A 22,296-nucleotide genomic window follows, 5' to 3' on the forward strand; every position below is an offset into this window, starting at 1 on the left:
ATCAGATGGGTTACAAAGTGTGTGTGTGGGGGGGTGTCTACCAGAACCAAACAATACAATTTTTATTTTTATTTTTTGGGCCACTCCACAATCTACCCACCGTCTCCCATCCAACCGTCCTTCTTGAAGGTTAAAGCTTACGTGGCCAATTATTAGCAATACATTTGACTAATGATAGCTCGAATTGGGGTCCCAGTTTGTTTTTTACTATTGTTTTTTTCACTATTGTTCATTCTGTATACCTACCTTATTCTGTACACCGCCCCGAGTCCCTCGGGAGAAGGGCGGTTTATAAAAACAAATAAATAAATAAATAAATAATTTCAGAGGCAAGAAAACCCGTAAGCTAGCCAGTGCAACAGTCCTACAAAACCCATACTGCGCGTATTACAAAGTCCATCCTACCTGCCCCCCCCCCCAAGCTTGCTTCATTTTCCCAAGATCAGCCAAGCGCGCCCCACCTGCTCCCCTTTCTAACCTAAGAACCGCAGAGGATGGCCGCCTGCCTGCCTGCCTGCCTTCCAGGATCCTGGTGATCGGTGCTCAACTCATTAGGCCTGGCAAGCGGAGCCCTTGTAAGAACTGTTCAAGATACGCTGCCGGAGGGCCCGTGGCGCACGCGCGCTCGCTCGCTCGGCACTCGACTCCCTAAACAGGAGGCCCGCCCCGCGCAGGCGCAGAGAAGGCGGCCCGCGAGAGAGAGAGAGAGAGAGAGAGAGAGAGAGAGAGGCGGCGGGCGCGGTCGGTGCTGCTGTTGCTTCTCCTCAGTTTCCCTCACGCGTGGCGGGCCTGCTCCGGCCTGCGAGGCGATGGCGGACGAGGAGTTGGAGGCTCTGCGCAAGCAGAAGCTGGCCGAGCTGCAGGCCAAGCATGGGGTGAGGCGAGCAGCAACCCCCCCCACACACACCCGACCCGCGTGAAGGCCGGCTCCTCACGACGCCCCCTCAGCCCCGCGTCTCGTCAGAACGGGGCCCGGCAGTGCCCCGGGAGGGGAAAATGGCCGAGGCCGATGTGTTTTATTTATTACAAACCTTTACGCCTCCCATCTCCCCTATAATAGGGCGCACCGGCCCCTCCCGCTCTTCCCCTCATTCGTTCCACCCCACCCCATTGTCGGTTCTCACAACCTGCTGACGCGCGTTTGTGCCCGTGCTGCGGGGAACCAGCCTGCTTTCTGACTCGGGGCTTTGCTGTTGTGAACGGCGAAAACGCATTGATTGAGGGATCGAGGTTCAGCTTGTGGTCTGGGAAGCTGGGCGCCTTTTTTTAAAAAAAAAAATCCCATTTATATCCCGCCCTTCTCCGAAGACTCAGGGCGGCTTACAATCTAAAGCACAAATCAAATGTGCTTAGCAATAGCCTTCATTCTATGTATAGGCCTGCTTATTATTAGGGCTTTCGCCCCCCCCCCCCCCAGCGGCATTTTTTACAAAGTCATCGCCCCCAACCATCTGGGTCCTCATTTTACCTGGCTCTTCGAGCTCTCTGGCCCAGGCTGAGAATTTTAATTTTAATTGGGGTTTTTACTTTTTTTCAGGGATTGATGTAATTTTTTAATTGTTTTTAACTTTTGTATTTCTTGTTTTAAATACCCTGTAAACCGCCCTGAGTCCTTTGGGAAAGGGCGGTATATAAATCTAATCTAAATCTAAATCTAAAACCTACCTCGGAAGGATGGAAGGCTGAGTCAACCTTGGGCCTGGTGGGACTGGAACCTGCACTAATTGCAGGCAGCTGGTGTTACTTAAGGAGGCATTAGCCCACTGCTCCACTTGATTTTTGCCTCTTCTCGGTGGCTCATCTAAGGCAGTTTGGGGGAATAAGCCCCGTTTGACGTGGCCTGCTGAGCCAAGGTAAGCTTTGCAGGGATGTGGTGCAATGTGGACATAAGTATAAGGAAGGCAAGAGAGATGAATTCCAGAGGCTTCTTTTTTCTTATCATTGGAGTTTTATCCTACCTTTTTAAATACAGGTAGCCCAACGTTTCTCTTGCTAAGCAAGACATAGAGTTTTGTCCCATTTTACGACCTTTTCTTTGCCGCTGTTGTCAAGTGAATCACTGCATTTGTTAAGTTAGTCGTACAGTTGCTAAGTGGATCTAGCTTCCTCATTGACTTCCCTTGTCAGACACTGCAGTTGTCTTTAAAATATGCTGGTTGCCAAGTGTCCAAATTTTGATCACGCAACTGTGGGGAAAAATGGTTATAAGTCACTTTTTTTTTCAGTGTGCTGTAACATCAAATGATTGCTAAATGAAAAGTTGCAGGTTGAGGACTACCTATATATTGTTGTTGTTGTTAGCTGCGGAGTCGTGTCCGACCCATCGCGACCCTATGGACAACGTTCCTCCAGGCCTTCCTGTCCTCTACCATCTTCTGGAGTCCATTTAAGCTCACGCCTACTGCTTCAGTGACTCCATCCAGCCACCTCATTCTCTGTCGTCCCCTTCTTCTATTGACCTATATATCAGGGGTCCTCAAACTTGGCCACTTTAAGATGTGTGGACTTCAGCTCCCAGAATTCCCCAGCCTTCTGGGAGTTGAAGTCCACACATCTTAAAGTGGCCAAGTTTGAGGACCCCTGATATATATCGTCAAGGTAGCAAACACACCTAATTGTGGTACCTTTTCCATGCATCAGTAACACTGTGAGGGGCATTAGATTGAGAAAGAGTGACTGGCCCAAAGTCACCTAACTGGCATTTAAAAAAAAATCTTTATTCTGCCTTTATTTTTTTATAAATAACTCAAGGTGGCAAACATATCTAACACTCCTTCCTCCTCCTGTTTTCTCCACAACAATCCTGTGGGGTAGGTAGGGCTGAAAGAATGGGAGTGGCCTAAGTTACCTAGTTGGCCTGCATGCCAGAGGAAGGACTAGAACTCACTGTCTCCTGGTTTCTAGGCCAATGTCTTCACCACTACACCAAACTGGCTATTACTTAATGAAGATACTGCACTTTGTTTTCCAATGGAAGAGGTTTAGTTTGCTAGCTTATTTTTCAATTTCTGTGTAGGATGAGCCAGCATTTCTCTGGGCTACCCCACTTCAGAGAAGTACCAAAATTAGATGATTTTCCAGTTGGAAAGCATATTTGCAGATAAGCTGAGAATTGGGTATATACAGTAGTTTTGTTTCCGTAGACAATATGAAACAGTATGCTTTTGACATAGGAAGCACTGAAGATTGTATATATTTGCAATTTATGTATTCTAAAAGGGATAGAGGCTGGGCAGTTCAAAACACCCAAATAAAATGTTCCTTTGGCCCTTAAGTTCTCTCTTACTAAGACACCGTAATAGTTGTGTTTATAAGAGCCATTTGATGTTGAGCAGTTCTGCCCTTGAAACCCTTGTAATGTTAAGGTGACAGATGCATAATTTAGCATTTTGCCAATCAGACCTCAGAAGAAACATCTTTAGTTTATTCTTCAGTTACAATAACCTGATTATTTTTAACTTTTTAGGATCCTTCCAGTGAAATTGCACAACAAGAATCAAAACAGAGGTATTGCTGTGTTACTTAAGAACTTGTTACTGGAATATTTAGATCATATAAATATGATTTTATGTGCTTTTGAAATCATTTCATGGTATATATTCTTTCAAAAACATGCATTGCAGCATTTTAAATAGAATATTATTAAATACTTGGTAACCCTTTCGAAAGTTCCACCTTCCAAAAGAGAAAGCTGTAATAATTAGTGTGCACTAACTTTTGCTGCTATATTTTAATAGCAATGTTTATAATTGATCAGTATTCTGTTCAATGCTGAAAGATTGGTATGATCAAGCGGTAAAATAAATGGATTTTAGGTTTTCCAGTTAATTTTTTATTAGGATACAAGGTTTCTGGGATAATTTGTAATCTGTCATCCTGATTAAAAAATTTGCCCTGGCAGTTATTTATAGATGTAAAACTGATTTTTCAGTTTTTGAAAAACTGTAGAAATTAAACTGTAGAAATGTTAATATTAAGAAATTAATATGCTGGAATAATTAATGAAAAAATCCAAAATATAATATATAACTAAGTCATGCATTGAATTATAAAATTAACAGATATTATAATTAGCATTTTAGCAGAAAGGTTAACATTTTGGGACCAATTTTTATTTTCTGCTGTGTAAAATTATTTCATCATTACAGGGAGGCTGAAATGAGAAATAATATTTTGGCTCAGGTTTTGGATCAAGCAGCACGTGCCAGATGTAAGTATTTATTGTTTGATTTATATGACCATTCAATTTGCAAAAGGCAATTTGGGGAAAATAGAATACAATAAACCTCTTGAATGGAAATCAACAGAGCAACGAAACTAACAAATTCACAGGCCAAGCACTGCTTATCTCTTTCAAGATTTTTCAGTCAAGATGCGTTCATCCAACATTCTGGCCTAATGCCCAGGGAAGAACCAGGTTTTCAAGGGTCTTACAGAAAGACAGAGGAGTCTTGGCATTAACCTCTAGATAAAAGTCTTACTTAATTGCAGGGAAGCGTGTCATAGGGTGTAATACTATCCATGCCTAAATGGCACTGACATTGTACACATACTCAGAATTTCATTGGTCAGCCGTCGTCCACTCCCCTCAGTTTTGAACTGCTGTATCTTATTGGTATCGTTCATCCAAAAGCATCACAGCATGCTATATTTAGTATCCTTAATTATAGCAATATTTATATATTACCTGTAGGTATTTGATTTTGTCTTGATTATAGCATCCTGAATATTCTCAACAATTACTTCATCTCGTTACTTGAAAAAGTGGTGCATGTATAACCTAAAGCAGTCATTGCACTAAGATGAGTTAGAATACAAACCCTTCCTTAAACTTCTGTACCATTCTCTGGTTGGTCAATTTTTACAAAAGTTTTTATTTAAACACCAGTACGTATAAGGGTTGCTTTTCTTAATTCAGGTTTAAGGTCTGAGATAGATGTAATAATCTTTTTGTTCTTGAATATACAGTTGTGGGAGCCAGCTTGGTGATTAAAGTATTGGGCTAGGGTTGGAGAGATAATCAGCCTTGGAAATTTACTTGGTGATTTGGGGCCTTTCTCCCACCCAGCCAAGGCCAGTTTTGCTGTGGTGTTAAAATGAAGGGAGATTGAGCTCTTGAGAGAGCAGTCCAGATATATCTCTTAACTAATCTTTAATTAACCAAATATTTATTTTCCTCTTGCAGTAAGCAATTTAGCACTTGTTAAGCCAGAAAAGGCAAAGGCAGTTGAAAATTACCTTATACAGATGGCAAGATTTGGACAGCTAGGCGGAAAAGTAAGTTTCTTTCTTGTTCTTGTAAGTTCCCTGCAATATTGCTCTCTAGCAAAGTATTCAGAGGTGTGGAGCAAAGTATTCAAAGGTGTGGTTTCCCAAAGTACATTTGGATGGCTATTATTTGAAAAGGGAATAAAAACCTGAGGTTTTGTTTTTTTCTTATTTGGAATTCGGATGGTGTAACAGCCTGCCAAAAACTTATAAAATGTTCACTGCAATTAGAATAGTCCTTTATCTCTCTCCCTGGGTAACTTCCTCTCTGGTTTCAGAGAACCAGGAAGCTGTTTTACATAAAGGAGAGTATGGGTGGACCCACTTGCTCCAAAAGAACTTCTACTGGCGATGTTGCTAAGCAGGAGTGTTTCCTGCCTTTTTTAGAACTTACTTCGGTGGGGGAAGAAGCAGCCTGTCTCCCAAGCCCTCTGAGCATTCTGGATATTAGTGACTTGAACAATTAATATAGCTAGCAAAGCAAGCAGTTAGCTATTCGTAATATTTTGACGGTTTTCCCACCTTTGCTTCTGCCTCTTTGCTACTGTGCTATTTGTATGTGGAGGACAAAATCATAAGTATAGTTCGAACAGTTGATTGTTGCTATTTGTATCTTAATAAAAAAGGTACCAGTAATTCGACCTGCCAAACTCAGTTTGGCAGGTCAAATCCCGAGTGCCGCGTAACAGAGTGAGCGCCTGTTACTCGTCCCAGCTTCTGCCAACCTAGCAGTTTGAAAGCATGTAAAAATGCAAGTAGAAAAATAGGGACCACTACGGTGGGAAGGTAACAGCGTTCCGTGCGCCTTTGGCGTCTAGTCATGCCGGCCACATGACCACGGAGACGTCCTCGGACAAGCGCTGGCTCTTCAGCTTTGAAACGGAGATGAGCACCGGCCCCTAGAGTCGGAAACGACTAGCACGCATGTGCGGGGGAACCTTTACCTTTTACTAATTCAACATGAGAACCATAAAATATTTTAAACCCCTGCATTTTTCAGCTAGAGCTCTCTGTACCAAGTAAATATTCTTTCCATTCTCCTCCTGACTTCTTAGGTATCAGAACAAGGGTTGATAGAAATACTTGAAAAAGTGAGTCAGCAAACAGACAAAAAAACAACAGTGAAGGTGAGATATCTTAAGACTAATTTAAATTAATTACATCTGGTTTGTACAGAAAGGAAGTAAAGTAGACACAGCATAGTTGGCAGTGAGTGATGTAGCTCTTCAGGTAGCTAATTACATCACGGAATCTGGCAGCAGATAATTTACGGATGTGAAAGGCTTCCTATTTATTGAATATTATCTGCTCAATACATTGCATTTGTTTTTCTTAGCCCCTTTTAATGTTTTGCCCCTTCACTCTTTATCTTTGAACTGCTCCCACTCTTGCAATATTCCACAAATTGTCTGTTCTTTCAAGCTTAGGATTAGGATGGTTATTGAACCCATTTGTGTGTGGGGTTTTTTGCTATTTGGTTCTTTGGATTTTGACCTTGGTCATTTGTCTTTTTCTTGATATGCCTTATTTTCTTTTAATTTTTCTGTAAACTGTCCAGATTCTTTCTTCTGCCTCCCCCCCACCCAACACCATAGAGGCTAAGGACACTTTAAGTAGATAAGTTTTAAGAGTACAGTTTAACTTTGTGCACCTTCAAAATTGTATAGGAAGACTACCTAGCAATAATATGGGATTACACATCAGTGCTAGAATTGTTGTACGTGTGTGCGTCTTATAAACTTTTGATATTGTTACTATAAATCAACTACTGACAATTTAGCCTCAAACTATTAAGCCTGATTCACCTATATTCTATCATTCTTCTAGTTCAATAGAAGAAAAGTGTTGGATTCTGATGAGGAAGATTAATTAATGAAATATGAAGACGGTTGTCAACTGCTAATTGTCTGGAATATGTCAAGGAAAGTATGTTCTATCATAGATGAAAGTTTACACAATGTTCTGTACACATTTTTATAAAAAGTAAAACGGATAAGCTTGCCTTCTGTATAATTAAGTGAAATTGTTTTCTTAGATAGGTTTTATATGAGCTTGAGAAATAAGGATTCATTATTTCTTAGGTTTCAGCTTTCCTTTCACACCATGTAGTTAAATTTACTGTGCAACTGGCAGATGTGAAAAGATATTTGCCCTGACTCTCCTCTAGGTACTTCATGTCCCATAGGAAATGAAATACTACCTTGCCAACAAATACCAATTTGTCTACAGGCTAAATTACATATTGGAAAGAGAATTTTGTTTTTATATTTAAATGGAGGGGGGGACATACAATATACCCATAAAGTATTCATTTGTTATCCATGAGTAAAAGTTGAGCAGCCAATGAGTTTATTCTCTCCCCATGTAGAAATTCTCACCTCATTTTCAATTATCTTAGCTGTGATTAATGCCAAACAAGATTTCCTGATGGCTGTGTTTTTGAAATTGGCTTTGAAGCCTGATTAGCATTAGTATGGTTTCAAAGGATCAGAAATACAATGTGTACATTATATGTCAGAACACTTACTGGAGTTTGATAAACTTGGTTTGGAACCAAGCAAGACAGGCTGGTTCACAAAAATATGGCTGCATAATGTATTTTTGACTAATTTGCTGTATTGCAAATTCAGGATGCTTTGCTTAGAACATCATGAAATTTAATTAAAGTCTGCTTGGGAAAAGAAAACCTTCAGTATGTTGTTTTTATACAGAAGCAGACTAATAAATGCTTCAATTTTTGAACATAATTTAGCCAAAATTAATTTTAAGGTTCTTTTTAAAGAGAAGATTTTAATGTTTGCTAAAATCAATCAAAGGCTAGTTTCTGTATTTTATCTTGGTGTAATTCACCACCACATAAATACATTCTATTCTACTGAAATTATTTCCCATTTTCAGAGTTGTAAAGCAGCTCATAAGACCACCTTCCATGCATGATGCCACTGTAAACAATATACCTTTTTGTTACTGAATGTAAGTGTTTGATCCATGCATAAAATATCCTTTATAAGTCAGAGTGTTGAAAGAGGAGATCTTTTTCTGGCTTGTATGGGCTCTGAAATGTATTAAACCTTTCCATTAAGCAAAATTAGCTGTAACCAATTCTTGTCTCTTCCTATTCCACAATATACATTTTGTACAACACTGGAAGTCCTCTCTCTCTCTCTCTAGGATGGTGGCTGTAAATAGTTTTGAGGAGCACAGAACTGTGTTCATAGATTGTCTTGAGACAACTGAATTAGATTATTGAATAAGCATTATAGTCGGGTTTATATAACAGATTAAACTGAACCCGAGCATAACCAGGCAGGTGGGGGTTTCATCCTAGGTTCAGGTATCTAGTTGATCCTCAAGAAATATCTTGTGTCCCAAAAATACGGGTTTCAGCAACATTCTGAACATTTTAGGAGACGCTCACAGATTAGCTTACAAATTGTGACTTAAATTAAAGAGTCAGACATTAAGAACACATAACAGTTAATTTTACTACTTTAGTTTACATTATTTGGCACAAGTCCAAGGCACATATGAAAATTAGGTGAGTTACTTAGTAGAAAAATAAACTTTTTCAGCAGCAAGCTAAAGCTCAGTTTTTAAACTGTATGTTAATGTACAGAGAAATTCTAAGTCAACCTTACTACCTAAAACAAGTTATTAAGACACATTAAACCAATTTAAAAAGCACACAATGTTGTATACAAACATTACATAAACACAAAATACGAAATGAAATTATTGCGCTATTCACCATAACTGACTTGGAATGTTCACCTAAAGTTGACATTCCATTTCTAAAAGTGCACAACGGACCAGTTGGAAGTGCCTTTGAAAGTAAGGGCAATGAAGCTGCTTTTCAAAAATTGCAACTTAAATCAGATGTGCTCTGCTCAACTAGGCTCATCTTAAGTAGGCCTATTTTGTGTGCCACAGATACATGATTTGAAATAGCTAATGCGGTTGGGCTGCCCAGTTACGTGGGCAGTTCATATAACACAAAACATACTGAATAGAAGTTTCAACTCTGCTCGGGAGGGAATTCTTTTTTAATTAGGGTCTATTCTCTTCTGCAAGATGCAATGTGCCTTTTGTTAAAAGCCATTACTCTTAATTTCCCTGTTCCAGCCTCCACTGCAATCAGTTCGGTGAGTGCTAAATGAGCTACACAATTTTGCCTCTTTAAACTTTTAAGTACCCCCTCATTACTGTTGGGAGTACTGGAAGCATTCCCGCCAAACTGCCGACCTTTAGTTCACCAACTAAAACCACTGCATTTTCAGAATAAAAAATAGAACAATCCTTCGAAAAGCCATAAAAAGTTTTTCTCTCACATATCTTATCGTTACTAAAATTGATTAGAGTGCAAATACTATATAGATTCTGACATTCAATATATTTCTAGTTTTTTTAAAATATATTTCTATTGTACGGGATTTTAATGATTCATTCAAAAATAAACAGGAATGTCCGTCTCCAGAAGTGCAAACTCCATGCCAAGTCAGAGGGGGAAGCTTCTCTTCCTGCTGAACGTCTGACGTAATTTTGAAAACCTCGATCCCACGTAGCCTCTTCAATGCTGAACCGCTCCACCTGAAACTCATGTTCCTTGTGTGAGACACCCGGATTTCCTTATTCCTTTTGTTTTAGAGCATCAATTCTCAGGACAGTTGTCAGTGGGAGCAGCATTTGCATCTCTGGGTGAGCTGTAGAAGTCACCGATACCTGTTGTTGAAAGTCCCACGCTAATAGTGTGACTCCGTTGTACTTCTCTTTTTCTAAAAGGTGCTATCCCTGCATCGCCTTCAGCGGTTACAGGTCCATCGCAGCTCTTGGCATCAAGATTATGAGTCTGGGTTTGCTCTAACGCATCCACTGGATTCTGCTTGTTTTTAAAGCTCTTGATAGCTAGCTTAGAGAAGAAAGGAGGGAAGGATGGTAGTTTTTATCTCGTTGAAATGCAAAGAAGTCCATTTCAATACACACACACACACACACACACACACACACACAATGACGCGGTGGCTCAGTGGGCTAGGACACTGAGCTTGTCGATCAGAAGGTCGGCAGTTTGGCGGGTCGAATCCCTAGTGCCGTGTAGCAGAGTGAGAGCCTGTTACTCGTCCCAGATTCTGCCAACCTAGCAGTTCGAAAGCACGTAAAAATGCAAGTAGAAAAATAGGGACCACTACGGTGGGAAGGTAACAGCGTTCCGTGCGCCTTTGGCGTCTAGTCATGCCGGCCACGTGACCACGGAGACGTCCTGGGACAAGCGCTGGCTCTTCGGCTTTGAAACAGAGATGAGCACTGGCCCCCAGAGTTGGAAACAACTAGCATGCATGTGCGGGGGAACCTTTACCTTTACACACACGTGTGTGTTTGTGTGTGTGTATCCATTCTGACTGTTCCATGTCCTCTAAAACAGCATTCACTTTGTACTTGTTTTACAGATTTCCAGCCCACTTCTCTTTAAAGAGTTTTGTTTCAAATTGCTATTGTTTCTTACTGCTAAAATCATTGAAAAAGTGTCACATTTTGTTCTGAGCTTGAAATAAGCATATGCCCCTGGTTGCAGACTATCAAAATGCCTTGATAAGATTTTCCAAGGCTGAAATTAAAATTTCACACGGAAAGAGAATTAAGTCTTCCCTGCTAATGCTAGCCAATGTTCATTTCCCCCTTTTTTTTCCTGCAGCAAAGAGAAAATTGGCAAATCTTGCTCTAGGTCCTGGAAGCCCACATACGTTTCTGCCTTCACTATACAAACCTCTTTCCCTTTCTACTTTTTCCTCTTCTGCCCCAAATGTTCATGTTTTTATTCTATAAAAAATATCTAAAAGTTTTATCTCACGCAGAATTTATTTGTGTTTTAAAAAGCAAACAAAAGTGCATTACTGTATACCTACCTGGTGCAATAATTCTTCATCAAAGTTAGGCACACTTTTATCTTTTGTTATGGCTTTGCGCAGGTCTCTTGATCTAAGAGAACACAAGAGGGAAAACTTAAGTTACTCCATGCTTCAGTCTATCTCACTTGGTTCCTCAGCCCAGCCGCCAGAGGGCAATATTTCAACTGAAAGAGGATTAGCTTGCTTTCAGTTCTAATGCTTGAGTTTTCTTGAAAATCAATTGCCAGGAGGATATCCCCTTTGAAGTTTGTAAATTTAAAGCTCCGAAACCAAACCATTTAAAGGTATTCTCTGGACTATATAAACCATTCTTCCAAATGTCTAAATTAGAGTTGGCTTTTGATGGGTGTGCATATAATCATGCATGTACATTTGTAACATGTGCTTTCCTGGTTTGGATGGATTATCTTAAATTCAAGGTATCTTCTCAGTTCAATTCAATAATCTTGAAATGCATAGACACCCAGCAGTCCTTCTATTTTTAGAACAGCCAATATAAAACATTGATAATACCAATTACAGATAGTCCTCGGCTTACAACCATTCATTTAACAACCAAAATTATGGCAGTGCTGGAAAAAAGGTGACATCCGACCAGTTTTAATGCATTCGGCTGTCACAGCGTCCCTGTGGTCACATAAATTTGGGCACCTGGTTAGCATGTATTTATGATGGTTGCAATGTCCCAGAGCCACAGCATTGCTATTTGTGACCTTCCCAGCTGGCTTTCGACAAGCAAAATCCATGAGGCAACCAGGATTCATTTAACTAGCATTCAATTCACTTAATGACAAACAAGCCTGTAAAATTGGGCACAACTAACTTAACTGTATTACTTAATGATGGAAGATCCGGTCTCAAACGTGGTTATAAGTTGAAGACTATGTAATTTGCACAGAAGGTAATAACTGATTCGCTATAACATGTCCCCATAATTCAGGGGCGATTGTCAAAAGATCCATTCCTTACTAGATTCCAACATCTGAGGTAACTTCAGCTCTTCACATTCACTGGCAATATCTTTTAGAATCGGGCATTTTTAACACTTCACAATAATTTCAAACCTACTTGTTAAATCGATGGATTGACTCAAGTAGTTGAAGGCGCCGGGCAATGAGATTATCCGTTGTCTCAGGAGTCTTAAAACTGACTGTAGATTTAAAGTACAAAATTCATGAAATGGGCAGTATTCTTGAGCACTTGACTAGGCAATCCTCCATTAAAATGAACAGCATAATCTGCTTTTTTGACAAGGTAAAGAAAGGCCTGAGTAGGTTCAGCATCATGGTGACAGTGCACCTTGTAATGCTGAATGGATTATGGATGGATCAATACTTCAGGCAGAATGAGATCTGGAACAGACCATAGAATTTTAGGCAGCAAGTACAGGATGCGTCTGGATGCTCACTTTACAAATAATAAAACTTCCACTGCATATAGGAAACAAAGTACAGTTAGTCCTCGTTTAGCGACTACAATTAAATGAAGTAGCTGCTAAGTGAAACTATAGCTTGTGCTTAATCATCTTCAGCTTTGTTTTGCTTAATAGACCTGCAGCGGTCATAATGCAGACAGTTATTTTATCATGGTCGTAACTGCAAATGATTGTTAAGAGTCACTAAACAAGGACTATCTGTAGAGGTTTCTCACCATTGTTTGTCTGCAGCCGTAGGTACATGTGCAGGCACAGAGATCGCTCCTATGGGAAGCAGTTTTAAATACAGCAACTCTGCTTATTTGTCTCACATAGAATCGTCAATGATAACTGCCAGCTTTGCCATTTGCATTTTGTTAGGTGCAAGCTGAAAACAATGCCATGTGGAAAGAGAGTTTTGTGCAGAAATTACAACAATCAAGGGGCAGTCTACCTTGAAATAGGACCCCAGAGAAGAACAGCTATATAAAGATTGTAACTTGTGAGTTTTCTCCAAGGCTCTTCCTGGCTATGTAAGAGAGGCTTCACCGGAATAAATGGACTTTCAATCTGATTTACAGCAAGGAGTTTTTAAGGAGGACAAATTCCTTAAATGCGCCAACCAGGGGTGGAGAACCACTTGCAGGATGACTGAGGGTGGGCAATTGTTCTCATTCTGAGTAACGAAAGCAAGTGACATGCAATTTGCAATTTATGTTGGAAGTCAGTTGTGAAAAGAAAGGCAAACACCCATTTTCATTTCTAGATTCTCAGAGTGGGTGTTGTTTTAAAGCTATAAATCATTAAGCCACAGGTAAATGATCTTGCTTACACAATGGTAAAATAAAAAAAGGTTAGCTTTTCTAGAGCCGAGTTCACCCTTGGTCTTGGCACAAACTCCACTACTTAAATCTCAGCATTACTGCACTATTCAACAACTCAGCATTAAGCAAAAAATAAGCTTGAGGCCACAGATTAGTATCAGCAAAGGATCCAAAATCACTGCTGTTCATTTCTGTTTCGAAGTAATAGCCAGCCTTAATGGAGTGCACCCGCTTAAATGTTATCATTTGCAAAAACTCCAGCAACAGTCAGGCAAACACTAGCCACTAGCTACCCTCTTGCACACACAGGTAGAAACATAACCGGCAAAGAGAGAAGATGCTTTTATTTGTTCAGCAATCAAAACAATATCCCTGTGTTCTAGCTGCTTTGGAGAACTGTCTTATTCTCAGTAAGCTTTCACTAGTCACAATGGAGCACTCACTTTTTTTCCTGATCTTCCGCGATACGCGAGCTTTGCAGAGCGTCTGTCCGTCCTCCTCGGAGGATGCCGCAGCCTGAAGAAGCTTGAGGAGGCCTGAATTCTTTAAACAGGGTGGAAGAGAGGATAAATGGAAGGATTTGCTCCTATTAAAAAGATTACTGAATCCCACTGGTGTTGCAAATGTCACCCAACCGTACCATCTTGAGATTAATTTGAAAGCCACTGTTCCATCTTTAAATCTGATACACTGTATTAATGCAGAAGAGGAAAAGACTTTACTAAGTGAACAAAGACCACGTTTGCAGGCAAGAAGCCCCCCCAGATCCAGTGCTCAGCATCTCAAACCAGACCTGGCTTATGGGATGAGCTGGTGGCTCCCGATTTACTGATTAGGCCACAATGGATGGACTTTGTGGGACATACGTATTGACTGTGGTTTAAAAAAATCAGCACGAGGGAATCATGACAAAGACAAGAATCGAGCATAAGGAGCAACCCAGTCATTCTAAGCAATCCTGAAACAACGGCCTGGTTTGGATTAGGATATTTTTGTCTTCACAGATAGTCCTCACTTAAGGATCGTAGTTGGGATTGGTGTCTTCATTAAGCAAAGAAGTCGTAAAGCATAATGTCAGATGACTAGCTGCTTAGCAACAGCAATTCTGGCAGTTCTGGTTACCATCCTTAAATAAATCATTGTCGGTTGTTGAACAAGGACCTCTTGTGACTTCGATTTCCTGCTGGTTTCCCCACTGACTTGGCTCATGGGAAGCCAGCAGGAAGGATAGCAAATCGCAATTACATGACTGGACACTGATGGCCGGAAATCCAGGCAGGTTGCCAAGCACCCAGATCACAATCACGAGGGCACTACAAGAGCAGAACTTCAAGGATTGGTTGGGAAACATATTGTGAGCCCTATAAAGATTTAAGCATTTCTTGACATCTATAATGATTCTGAGACTTCATGTGCAACTTACAGGTTCAGCATAGTCAAGAGGGGTGCATTGCCTGTTGTTCCTAAGGTGCACCAATGCGCCATGCTGCAGCAGCAACTGAACCACTGCTTCGTAATTTCCTATCACCGCTTTGTGAAGAGGTGTGTTGCCTTGGTTATTGGAAAGGTTGACTGAGGCTCCATGCTGGAAAAGCAAAAACAGGAAAGGGGAAAACAAACTTCTTTTACAAGCCGTGCTTGCAAATTTCAAAGCCTTCTAATTTCAGTTGATTCATTCATGGACAATATAGTTTAATCTGCGAGGGCCCTGCAAAAAAGAATTTATATATCAGACTTTCTTGGTAGGAGTATTCAGGAGTTTTAAAAAGTTCCCATCTTCTTAGAATATCTCCTAAAAAAAGTTTTTGTAGCAGTTCTTTATTAAAGTCTGAAGAAAAGGCTTTTCCTGTGTGTGCTTTTATCTTTTGAGCTGGAAATGCAGAAAATGATCTTTTTTTGCAGGGTTACCATGCAGCTAAGTTGAGTTCCACCCCAATCCTTTACTTGCACACATTTCTTACCTCGGATTTAAGAGATGATATGCACATTTTTGTGCCTTCTCTTCAACACAGTCGTTCTCACAAAGTGAGAAAACAGCTTGTTTGTTTAAACAAACCTCATATTACTGTAACTTCCAAATGTGAGAAGCAAGCTTCAGTAAAAATGAAAACAAATATTTTCAATCTCAATCCATGCGACCGTGAAAAAGGAGTAATTGATTCGTGAGTACCAAGGCAAAAAGAATAGAAAAACAGGTAAAAAAGCAATACAGGATCTCTCACCTGTAATAAAATGGCTGCTATCTCCTGATAGCCTTTCAAGGAAGCATACATTAAGGGGGTATTTCCATAAATGTCCTTTTTGTTTTGCTTAGCAGTGCACTCTATCAGAAATTCCACTACCTGTTGGAACAAAGGGGCATTATAGCTAGTTTAGTTTCAACACAAAACAACAAACTGGGGGAGTCTGAAATCTGCTTTAATTATTGATTCTGATTATGTGCCATCGTTGATGTTGACTCTTAGTGACCACACAGATGAGATGTTCTCCAGATGTACATCATGACAAATGTCCCTAACCTGGTCTTTGGGGTCCTCCGATAGTGCCTCCATCACCATTACAACTGAGTCTACCCCTCCTCTTGTTTTTCCTTCCACCCTTCCCAGGAACAGCCCTTTCCAGAGAGCTAGATCTTTATATAATATGTCCAAAGTAGGTTAATTTGAACACGATCAATTTGTGCTTCAAGTGACACCTCTGGTTTGAGCTTTATTATCAGCATGAATACGAGCGGTGCCACAGGCTGTCTCTACCCATGATCTGAAGGCCAATGTATTCACGGGCTTCCCAGCTATCCATTTGATGGCTCACCTGAAAATGGCCGTTCTGGCAGGCGAAGTGGAGAGGTCCTGCTTGGTTCACATCTTTGGCTTCAATGTTTGCTCCATGTTTCAGTAAGAGGGCTACCAAGTCCACATGCCCATGTAGAGCAGCAATGTGCAGTGACGTCAGACCAGTTTGATTGGTAACGTTCACTCCAAGGCCATTTGTAGGTAGCCTGAAGAACTTCTGGTGGGAGAAATAAAAGCACACAGGACATCAGCCTGGCATTTCTGCATGACCAATTCCTCCAACCAGCTGAGACCAACACATAACCACAAAACACACCATGCTTTACTTTCAAACTTTTTACGTGTTACCGTGAGCGGGGCTAATGCAAAAAGCAGTGGCATGAAATCATATTGGTTGACTTGGAACTAAGGAGGACTTTCCAGACAATGAGAACAATTAATCAAACTCAAAGTAAGAGGCCTTTGATCTGCAAATTTGCAAATTAAAAATGGGAGGGGGAGGTAAGATGACAAGAAAGACACACCAGACTGTTTGGGAAAGGAAGATCTCAGCTTACTTGCACAGGTACAAAACTTTCCTGGAGCAGAGGACGAGACAATGCCCAAACGAGCTGTAGAAGAGACGGCTGAGTCAAGGCTATAAAGCCACCTTCTACTCTTCTTAGGAGTGAAATGAATTTCCTTCAATCAACCACCCAATCCTTACAACAGCCCACTTAATGAGGAAAGCAGTTTTTTTCCCAGCAGCTCATGGGAACATCGTTAGAAGGCAAGTGTGATTAATCGCAGACTTCTCATAAGCCAAGTCAGAACATATCCGATAGGAGCAGCCACCAACCTTTTGCAGAGGGCTACATCTCGAACACTGACACAAAGGATGACATAATTCTGGGGTCCTCATATTGCTGGTTTCCTTGGGATCTTCCAGATCATCATCTCCCCATTCCAAGAGATAGCGCACCTACAATAAATACAGAGGATTGGAAAATACGTGGGTTGTTCAGGTCTCATTCCCTACAGTAATCCATCTTTATGAGCTCCACACCCTTTCGTAAGGAGCCTCACAGCTTTCCTACACATTAAAAACCAGCCTAACAGAAGAAGCTTAAGACTAAAACATTTGGCTTTTGGAAATCTCATTTTATGCTTGAAAGGATTTTTGCCCACCTGGACACACAGAAGCATTTTGAAATCTTTATCAATCTGCAATGTTTGCCATTCTTCAGCCCAGGGGTAAAGATGTCATCTCAGCAAGAACAGAACAGCTGCCTGGTATTTCCCCAGAAATGGGCAAATTAAATGAGACATGGCAGAAGACGTAACGTTGGCCCCTTGTGATATTTCATTTCCTACCAGGCAAGCGATAGAACCGTTAAATGTTATCACTGCCAAGATGAATTTGCTAAGGAGATGTGATCTAAATTAGGAAAGACATCCCCTCTTAATCTAGACTTCGATGTTCCTCTCTGCTCAATCCTTTTAGCTGGGATTGCTGGAGATTAAAAACCAGAAGGCTTTGCACCAGAATAGGCCAATGTCTTTCCTCAGCTCTTGCTGCTATTTTATTTATCTTTTCAATACGGTTCATGTTTGAAGCCAGAATGCTAAGTCAGAAATGAGGGAAGCATAAGGAAATTCTTGGTTATGAGCATTGTACAAAGGGAAAGCTTTTTAAAAAAAATTTTTACAGTCACTGCTATTTAAAAACCCAGCATGTGCTCCATCTAGATCTAGAGGAAATGAAGCCACATAGCCCGTTTTTATTCAAAATCTTTTTTTATTTTTATTCAAAATTGTATTCAAAATTTTCTTGTGAAAAACAACGCTCCCGGGTAGGACTATCAAAATTCAACGCAAGAACACTGCATCAACCAGGAACGGCATGTTTAAAAAATGGCACAAATGGAACTATTTAAATACACACCATACATACATAACACATGCATATAAATGGAACTGCAACAGTTTAGGTTGTCGTATGGAATAGTCCTACTCAGGCTGGACATGCCTTCTTGCAAGGTCCACCATATTGTCCTCCTTCCCCATGGAAAAGCAATGAAGCAACTTGCACCACTGAACATTTGGGGACACTCATTGGGATGCTTTTGTAACTGGCATTGTTACGATGGCTGAAAACGTCAGGATCACCCACTAACATTTTGCTGTTCCCATTACCAGGATTGTGGGCAACTGGAACAGGGCGATGTTTTCCAGCCCGCCCCACAAGAAGAGTTGAGAGTATAAACCTAGATATTCCCACTATGCAATTGACAATCTACTTCCACTTGGATTTTCTTTAAGAACTGCTGACTTACAATGGGAAACTCTACTTAGCACCATCATCAATGTTATGCGCCCACCAGCATCTACAGTCTTGCAAAGCATGAATCCAGTGAACTGCTCTTACCATCTCCAAGTCTCCATCAGCAACTGCTCTTAGAAGCTTATCCACCTACAGAACAAATAACACAAGAAAGAGAAAGCATTTTACCTGAATTGCCATCTATTACAGAATTGATATACAGTATTGCAATGTGGGCTTCCGCTCTTAGGACTAGCCCAGAAGGTGCAGAACATACAGAACAGGGCACCAAGATGTTAAATGGTTGCTGAAGCTGAAGGTTTGGTTTGACATAAAAGAACCTTAAAATTTAGACACCAGGAGAGAAAGCCAGTTTGGTCTACTGATTAAGATACCAGACTAGAAAGCGGGAGACGATGAGTTCAAGCCCCACCTTAGCCATGAAAGCCAGCTAGGTGATCTTGAGCTAGTAACTCTCTTAATTCAGCCCACTTGAGAGGGTTGTTGTGGGGAAAATAGGAGGAGGAAGGTGTACCAGATGTGTTATTTGTAAAAATAATAAAAGCAGGATGAGATGGGAAGGGAAGGAAGGAAGGTTTTACAAATGTCCTTCATTGTTACAGATCTAGTTGCTTGCTAAGTGCAAGAACCATGCATTAAATATCTTGTAAGCAGGCTTCTTAGTAGCAGCCCCTTCATTCTGAAATACTCTCCCTTCTAAAATTTGTCAGATACTTAAAAACTTTGAGTTTCTAGGCTCCGGTTAAAGATCAGCCTCTTCCCTGTATAAATCTGTGCTATCATCTCCTCTATCTTCCATATTTCAGCATCTATATTCATCTACTGCAATATTCCTTCTGAAATTTGAAGTTTAGCAGCAGATAAGGGGAATGTATGCATCTTCGATCTCCCGAATCTGCCAATCAAGTGGATGGAGCTTGATGCTATTTAAGAAAGAGGGACAAAACAGGGGTTATATTAGAACTTGGACCGTCCTTCCAAATGCTCACCAGATCATCAGCTTACCTCTTTATAATTAGATTTGGCTTCTTCTGGTGTCACCGTTGTCACTAGTATTATGGAAGATAAACTGGAGGTGGATGATATTTGGCTGATGGTGTCTTCACAACACGAAGATCGGACTGGTGACTAGTGGACACCCCGTAAAGAAAGCAAAAGGAGAAAACGTTGGCTACATCCCACCTGTATTTAACAGCTGATAAGCAGGATAGCTCAAAACAAAGAGAGTTAGGACCAACACATTTGAATTACCTGAGAAGCATGTCCTTTTTCAAAAGTGAGGTAGTTCAGTTCTATTAAGGATACAATCTGCAGAGAGATTAAAAGCCAATGAGCAAGCAAGTGCAGATCCCAAGAAATTACCCACCTGGCTAAATAATAATAATAATAATAATAATAATAATAATAATAATAATAATAATAATAATAATAATAATAATAATAATAATAATAAATAAAATAATAATAATAAAATTATTATTATTATTATTATTATTATTATTATTATTATTATTATTATTATTATTATTTAATTTCTATACCGCCCTTCTCCCGAAGGACTCAGGGCAGTGTACAGGGCAATAAATACAATAAAAAATACAATGTACAAAAGTTAAGAAAGAATTAAATAATGTAGCCCAATTACAATAAAAATTAATAAGATTAATATTAAAATACCCCACACCCATCAGACCATGCTACCAGCAAATATATTAACTGAGTTCACAGTTAATTAGCACAGTTCACAGTGCTAAATTATAACAGTCTGTTTTCTTGTGGCTTGTAAACCATTTTTTTTACTCAAATGTTTTCTGCAAACACAGCCAACTGTGGATGATTCAAGGAACGCCAGTTAAAGAAAAATGGCCTAGCCATAATATACAGAAACTTAAGAGAAGTTAGTCAAATGCATTTTAAAGTCATATAGGTTTTTTTGTAGCTTCACAAAATAAATCTAGCCAAAGTGAAAAAAAATAATTAAGCCAAACAGAGTAGTAATAAACTTGAACTGGTTAGGTTTTTAGGATGTCACAAGACTGCTTGTTTTTATTAATTTGTATTGAAGATGCCAAAAAACAAAGAGGAAAGTTTTGGGAACTTTTACTATGCATAAAAGCAAATCTAAGAGTGCACAGATACAGATTCTATATTTCTCTTCCAGCTCTTCTGTGCGTATGAGTTATGTATAAAATACAACTGTGACCTTTCTCCAACATTATAAATCAGAAGCTATTTTTAAATGGCTGTGCAAACCTCTGAAGCATCTACAAGAAATCAACCAAGCTTAGAGAGCACCAAGGACCTCACAGAAATAATAATCATGTGTTAATTATAGCAATAGCCATCGCAAATAGACTTATATACCGCTCCTTAGTGCTTTACAGCAGCAGCCTAGGGGAACTGGGCTGCACAGTCAGCAAGCTGGGGCAGGGCAGGCTGCCACGCATGCACAGTTCAACTTGCACATGATGAGCTATGCGCATATGTGCATACGTGCCAGCCCACCTCTCGCCCAAGGCAAGCTGCACAGGCACACATCCAGACCGGCCCACTGCTCGTGTGGCCCGATTCCGAATAGGCCATAACCCAGTAGTGGGACCCCTGCTTTACAGCACTCTCTGGGCAGTTTACAGTGTCGGCATCTTGCCCCCAACAATCTGGGTCCTCATTTTACCAACCTCAGAAGGAGAGAAGGCTAGACTAACCTTGAGCCAGTCAGGATCGAACTCCAGGCTGTGGACAGTCAGGCTCCATCGCTGCATTCTAACCACTGTGCTACCACGGCTCTTTTATTTAATTACTATTATAAGTATTGCTAAGGCCTCTGCCCTCTCTGTAGTCAAACAGTGAGAATATCTAGGATGTCTTGGCTTCAAAGTTACTGAAAAAGCATCCTAAGAATACTGTAGTTGATTAAAAAGTACCGTTGAATTTAATGTGCATTGCACGGGCGTCTCTTTCATCCGGTTGAGAATGCCTGGGTTGGCTCCATTCTGCAGGAGAACTTCGATGATCCCTTGGTAGCCCCAGCGGGCAGCTATGTGAAGAGGTGTGTCTCCTTTTTCATTACCAATGTCTAACTTGCAAGAATGGATGTCGTAATAAACCAGAGCTTTGACACACTACAAAATTAAAAAAGAACGACACAAGACAAGAACTTTGCATGAAGGCAATGGCTTATACACAGCCCGAGGGGAGCCGCTGCTTTGCATTTTATCCATCCAGAGATTAACCCTGCTATGCCATGAGTAGCAGACAGCGCACACGACATGGTTAAGCACACCATGCATTTCACACATTTGTCCATATAACAAAAGAGAAAGGAGACAGACTGTTCCGAGCATTGCCCTTGAGATGGTTACTTTCAAAGAACCACAACAGCAGCGGACCCACTTTCAGGACACACGCCCATGTCTTCATCCAGACTATTTGTGGATTGCTTTAATTGCTGCAATTTTATAGTAACACGCATTGGATATAATGTGTTTCAGAGAAGCCTTGAAAGGTTAGTAGTGATGTCTTGAGCTCGGGCAATGGAGAAAGGATAGTGTAAAAATAATAAAAATCAATTAATAGCCTTTTTAATGCTTCATATGCGCAAGAATACCTGAAAACTGGAGAGAGAAAAAACTAACACATTTCAAATTTGCTTGCCCCTCAAAAGAGATGGAAAAGAAAGTTATGGTCCAAATGACCCTTCACCAACTAGAGCAGGGGTCTCCAATCTTGGCAACTTCAAGACTCACGGATTTCAACTCTCAGAATTCCTCGG

The 22,296-nt window shown here is 40.4% G+C and overlaps 2 protein-coding genes across 9 annotated transcripts in view; one reads left to right on the forward strand and one right to left on the reverse strand.

The window, feature by feature from the left end:
* The first annotated feature begins 644 nt into the window (after positions 1–644).
* PDCD5 (programmed cell death 5) overlaps positions 645–22,296 on the forward strand; it is a 29,586-nt gene continuing 7,934 nt past the window's right edge. For 2 of the 5 annotated variants that reach the window (XR_014027538.1, XR_014027539.1), the window contains exons 1-6: positions 645–875; positions 3,467–3,507; positions 4,149–4,210; positions 5,186–5,277; positions 6,324–6,395; positions 7,096–8,241. Coding sequence is in view for 1 of the 5 variants with exons in the window: in XM_081336244.1 (XP_081192370.1) it covers positions 810–875; positions 3,467–3,507; positions 4,149–4,210; positions 5,186–5,277; positions 6,324–6,395; positions 7,096–7,137 (375 nt within the window). In the remaining 4 variants the exon portion in view is untranslated. Of the gene's footprint in view, positions 876–3,466; positions 3,508–4,148; positions 4,211–5,185; positions 5,278–6,323; positions 6,396–7,095; positions 8,588–9,726; positions 9,911–22,296 lie in introns of those variants that run through there. The other 3 variants (XR_014027541.1, XR_014027540.1, XM_081336244.1) reach the window with 3 other exon arrangements.
* The window catches only part of ANKRD27 (ankyrin repeat domain 27), a 37,451-nt gene continuing 23,883 nt past the window's right edge, over positions 8,729–22,296 (reverse strand). For all 4 annotated transcript variants that reach the window (XM_081336240.1, XM_081336242.1, XM_081336241.1 and 1 more), the window contains 12 exons: positions 21,449–21,646; positions 19,776–19,832; positions 19,530–19,652; positions 18,609–18,653; positions 17,040–17,162; positions 16,221–16,418; positions 15,632–15,751; positions 14,833–14,994; positions 13,853–13,952; positions 12,240–12,321; positions 11,169–11,241; positions 8,729–10,174 (listed from right to left, as the gene is read on the reverse strand). In XM_081336240.1, the coding sequence (XP_081192366.1) occupies positions 9,917–10,174; positions 11,169–11,241; positions 12,240–12,321; positions 13,853–13,952; positions 14,833–14,994; positions 15,632–15,751; positions 16,221–16,418; positions 17,040–17,162; positions 18,609–18,653; positions 19,530–19,652; positions 19,776–19,832; positions 21,449–21,646 (1,539 nt within the window). In that variant the 3' untranslated portion in view covers positions 8,729–9,916. The remainder of the gene's footprint in view (positions 10,175–11,168; positions 11,242–12,239; positions 12,322–13,852; positions 13,953–14,832; positions 14,995–15,631; positions 15,752–16,220; positions 16,419–17,039; positions 17,163–18,608; positions 18,654–19,529; positions 19,653–19,775; positions 19,833–21,448; positions 21,647–22,296) is intronic.

This window comes from Vipera berus, assembly GCF_964194415.1.
Source record: "Vipera berus genome assembly, chromosome: 10".
Classification (NCBI taxonomy): Eukaryota; Metazoa; Chordata; class Lepidosauria; order Squamata; family Viperidae; genus Vipera; species Vipera berus.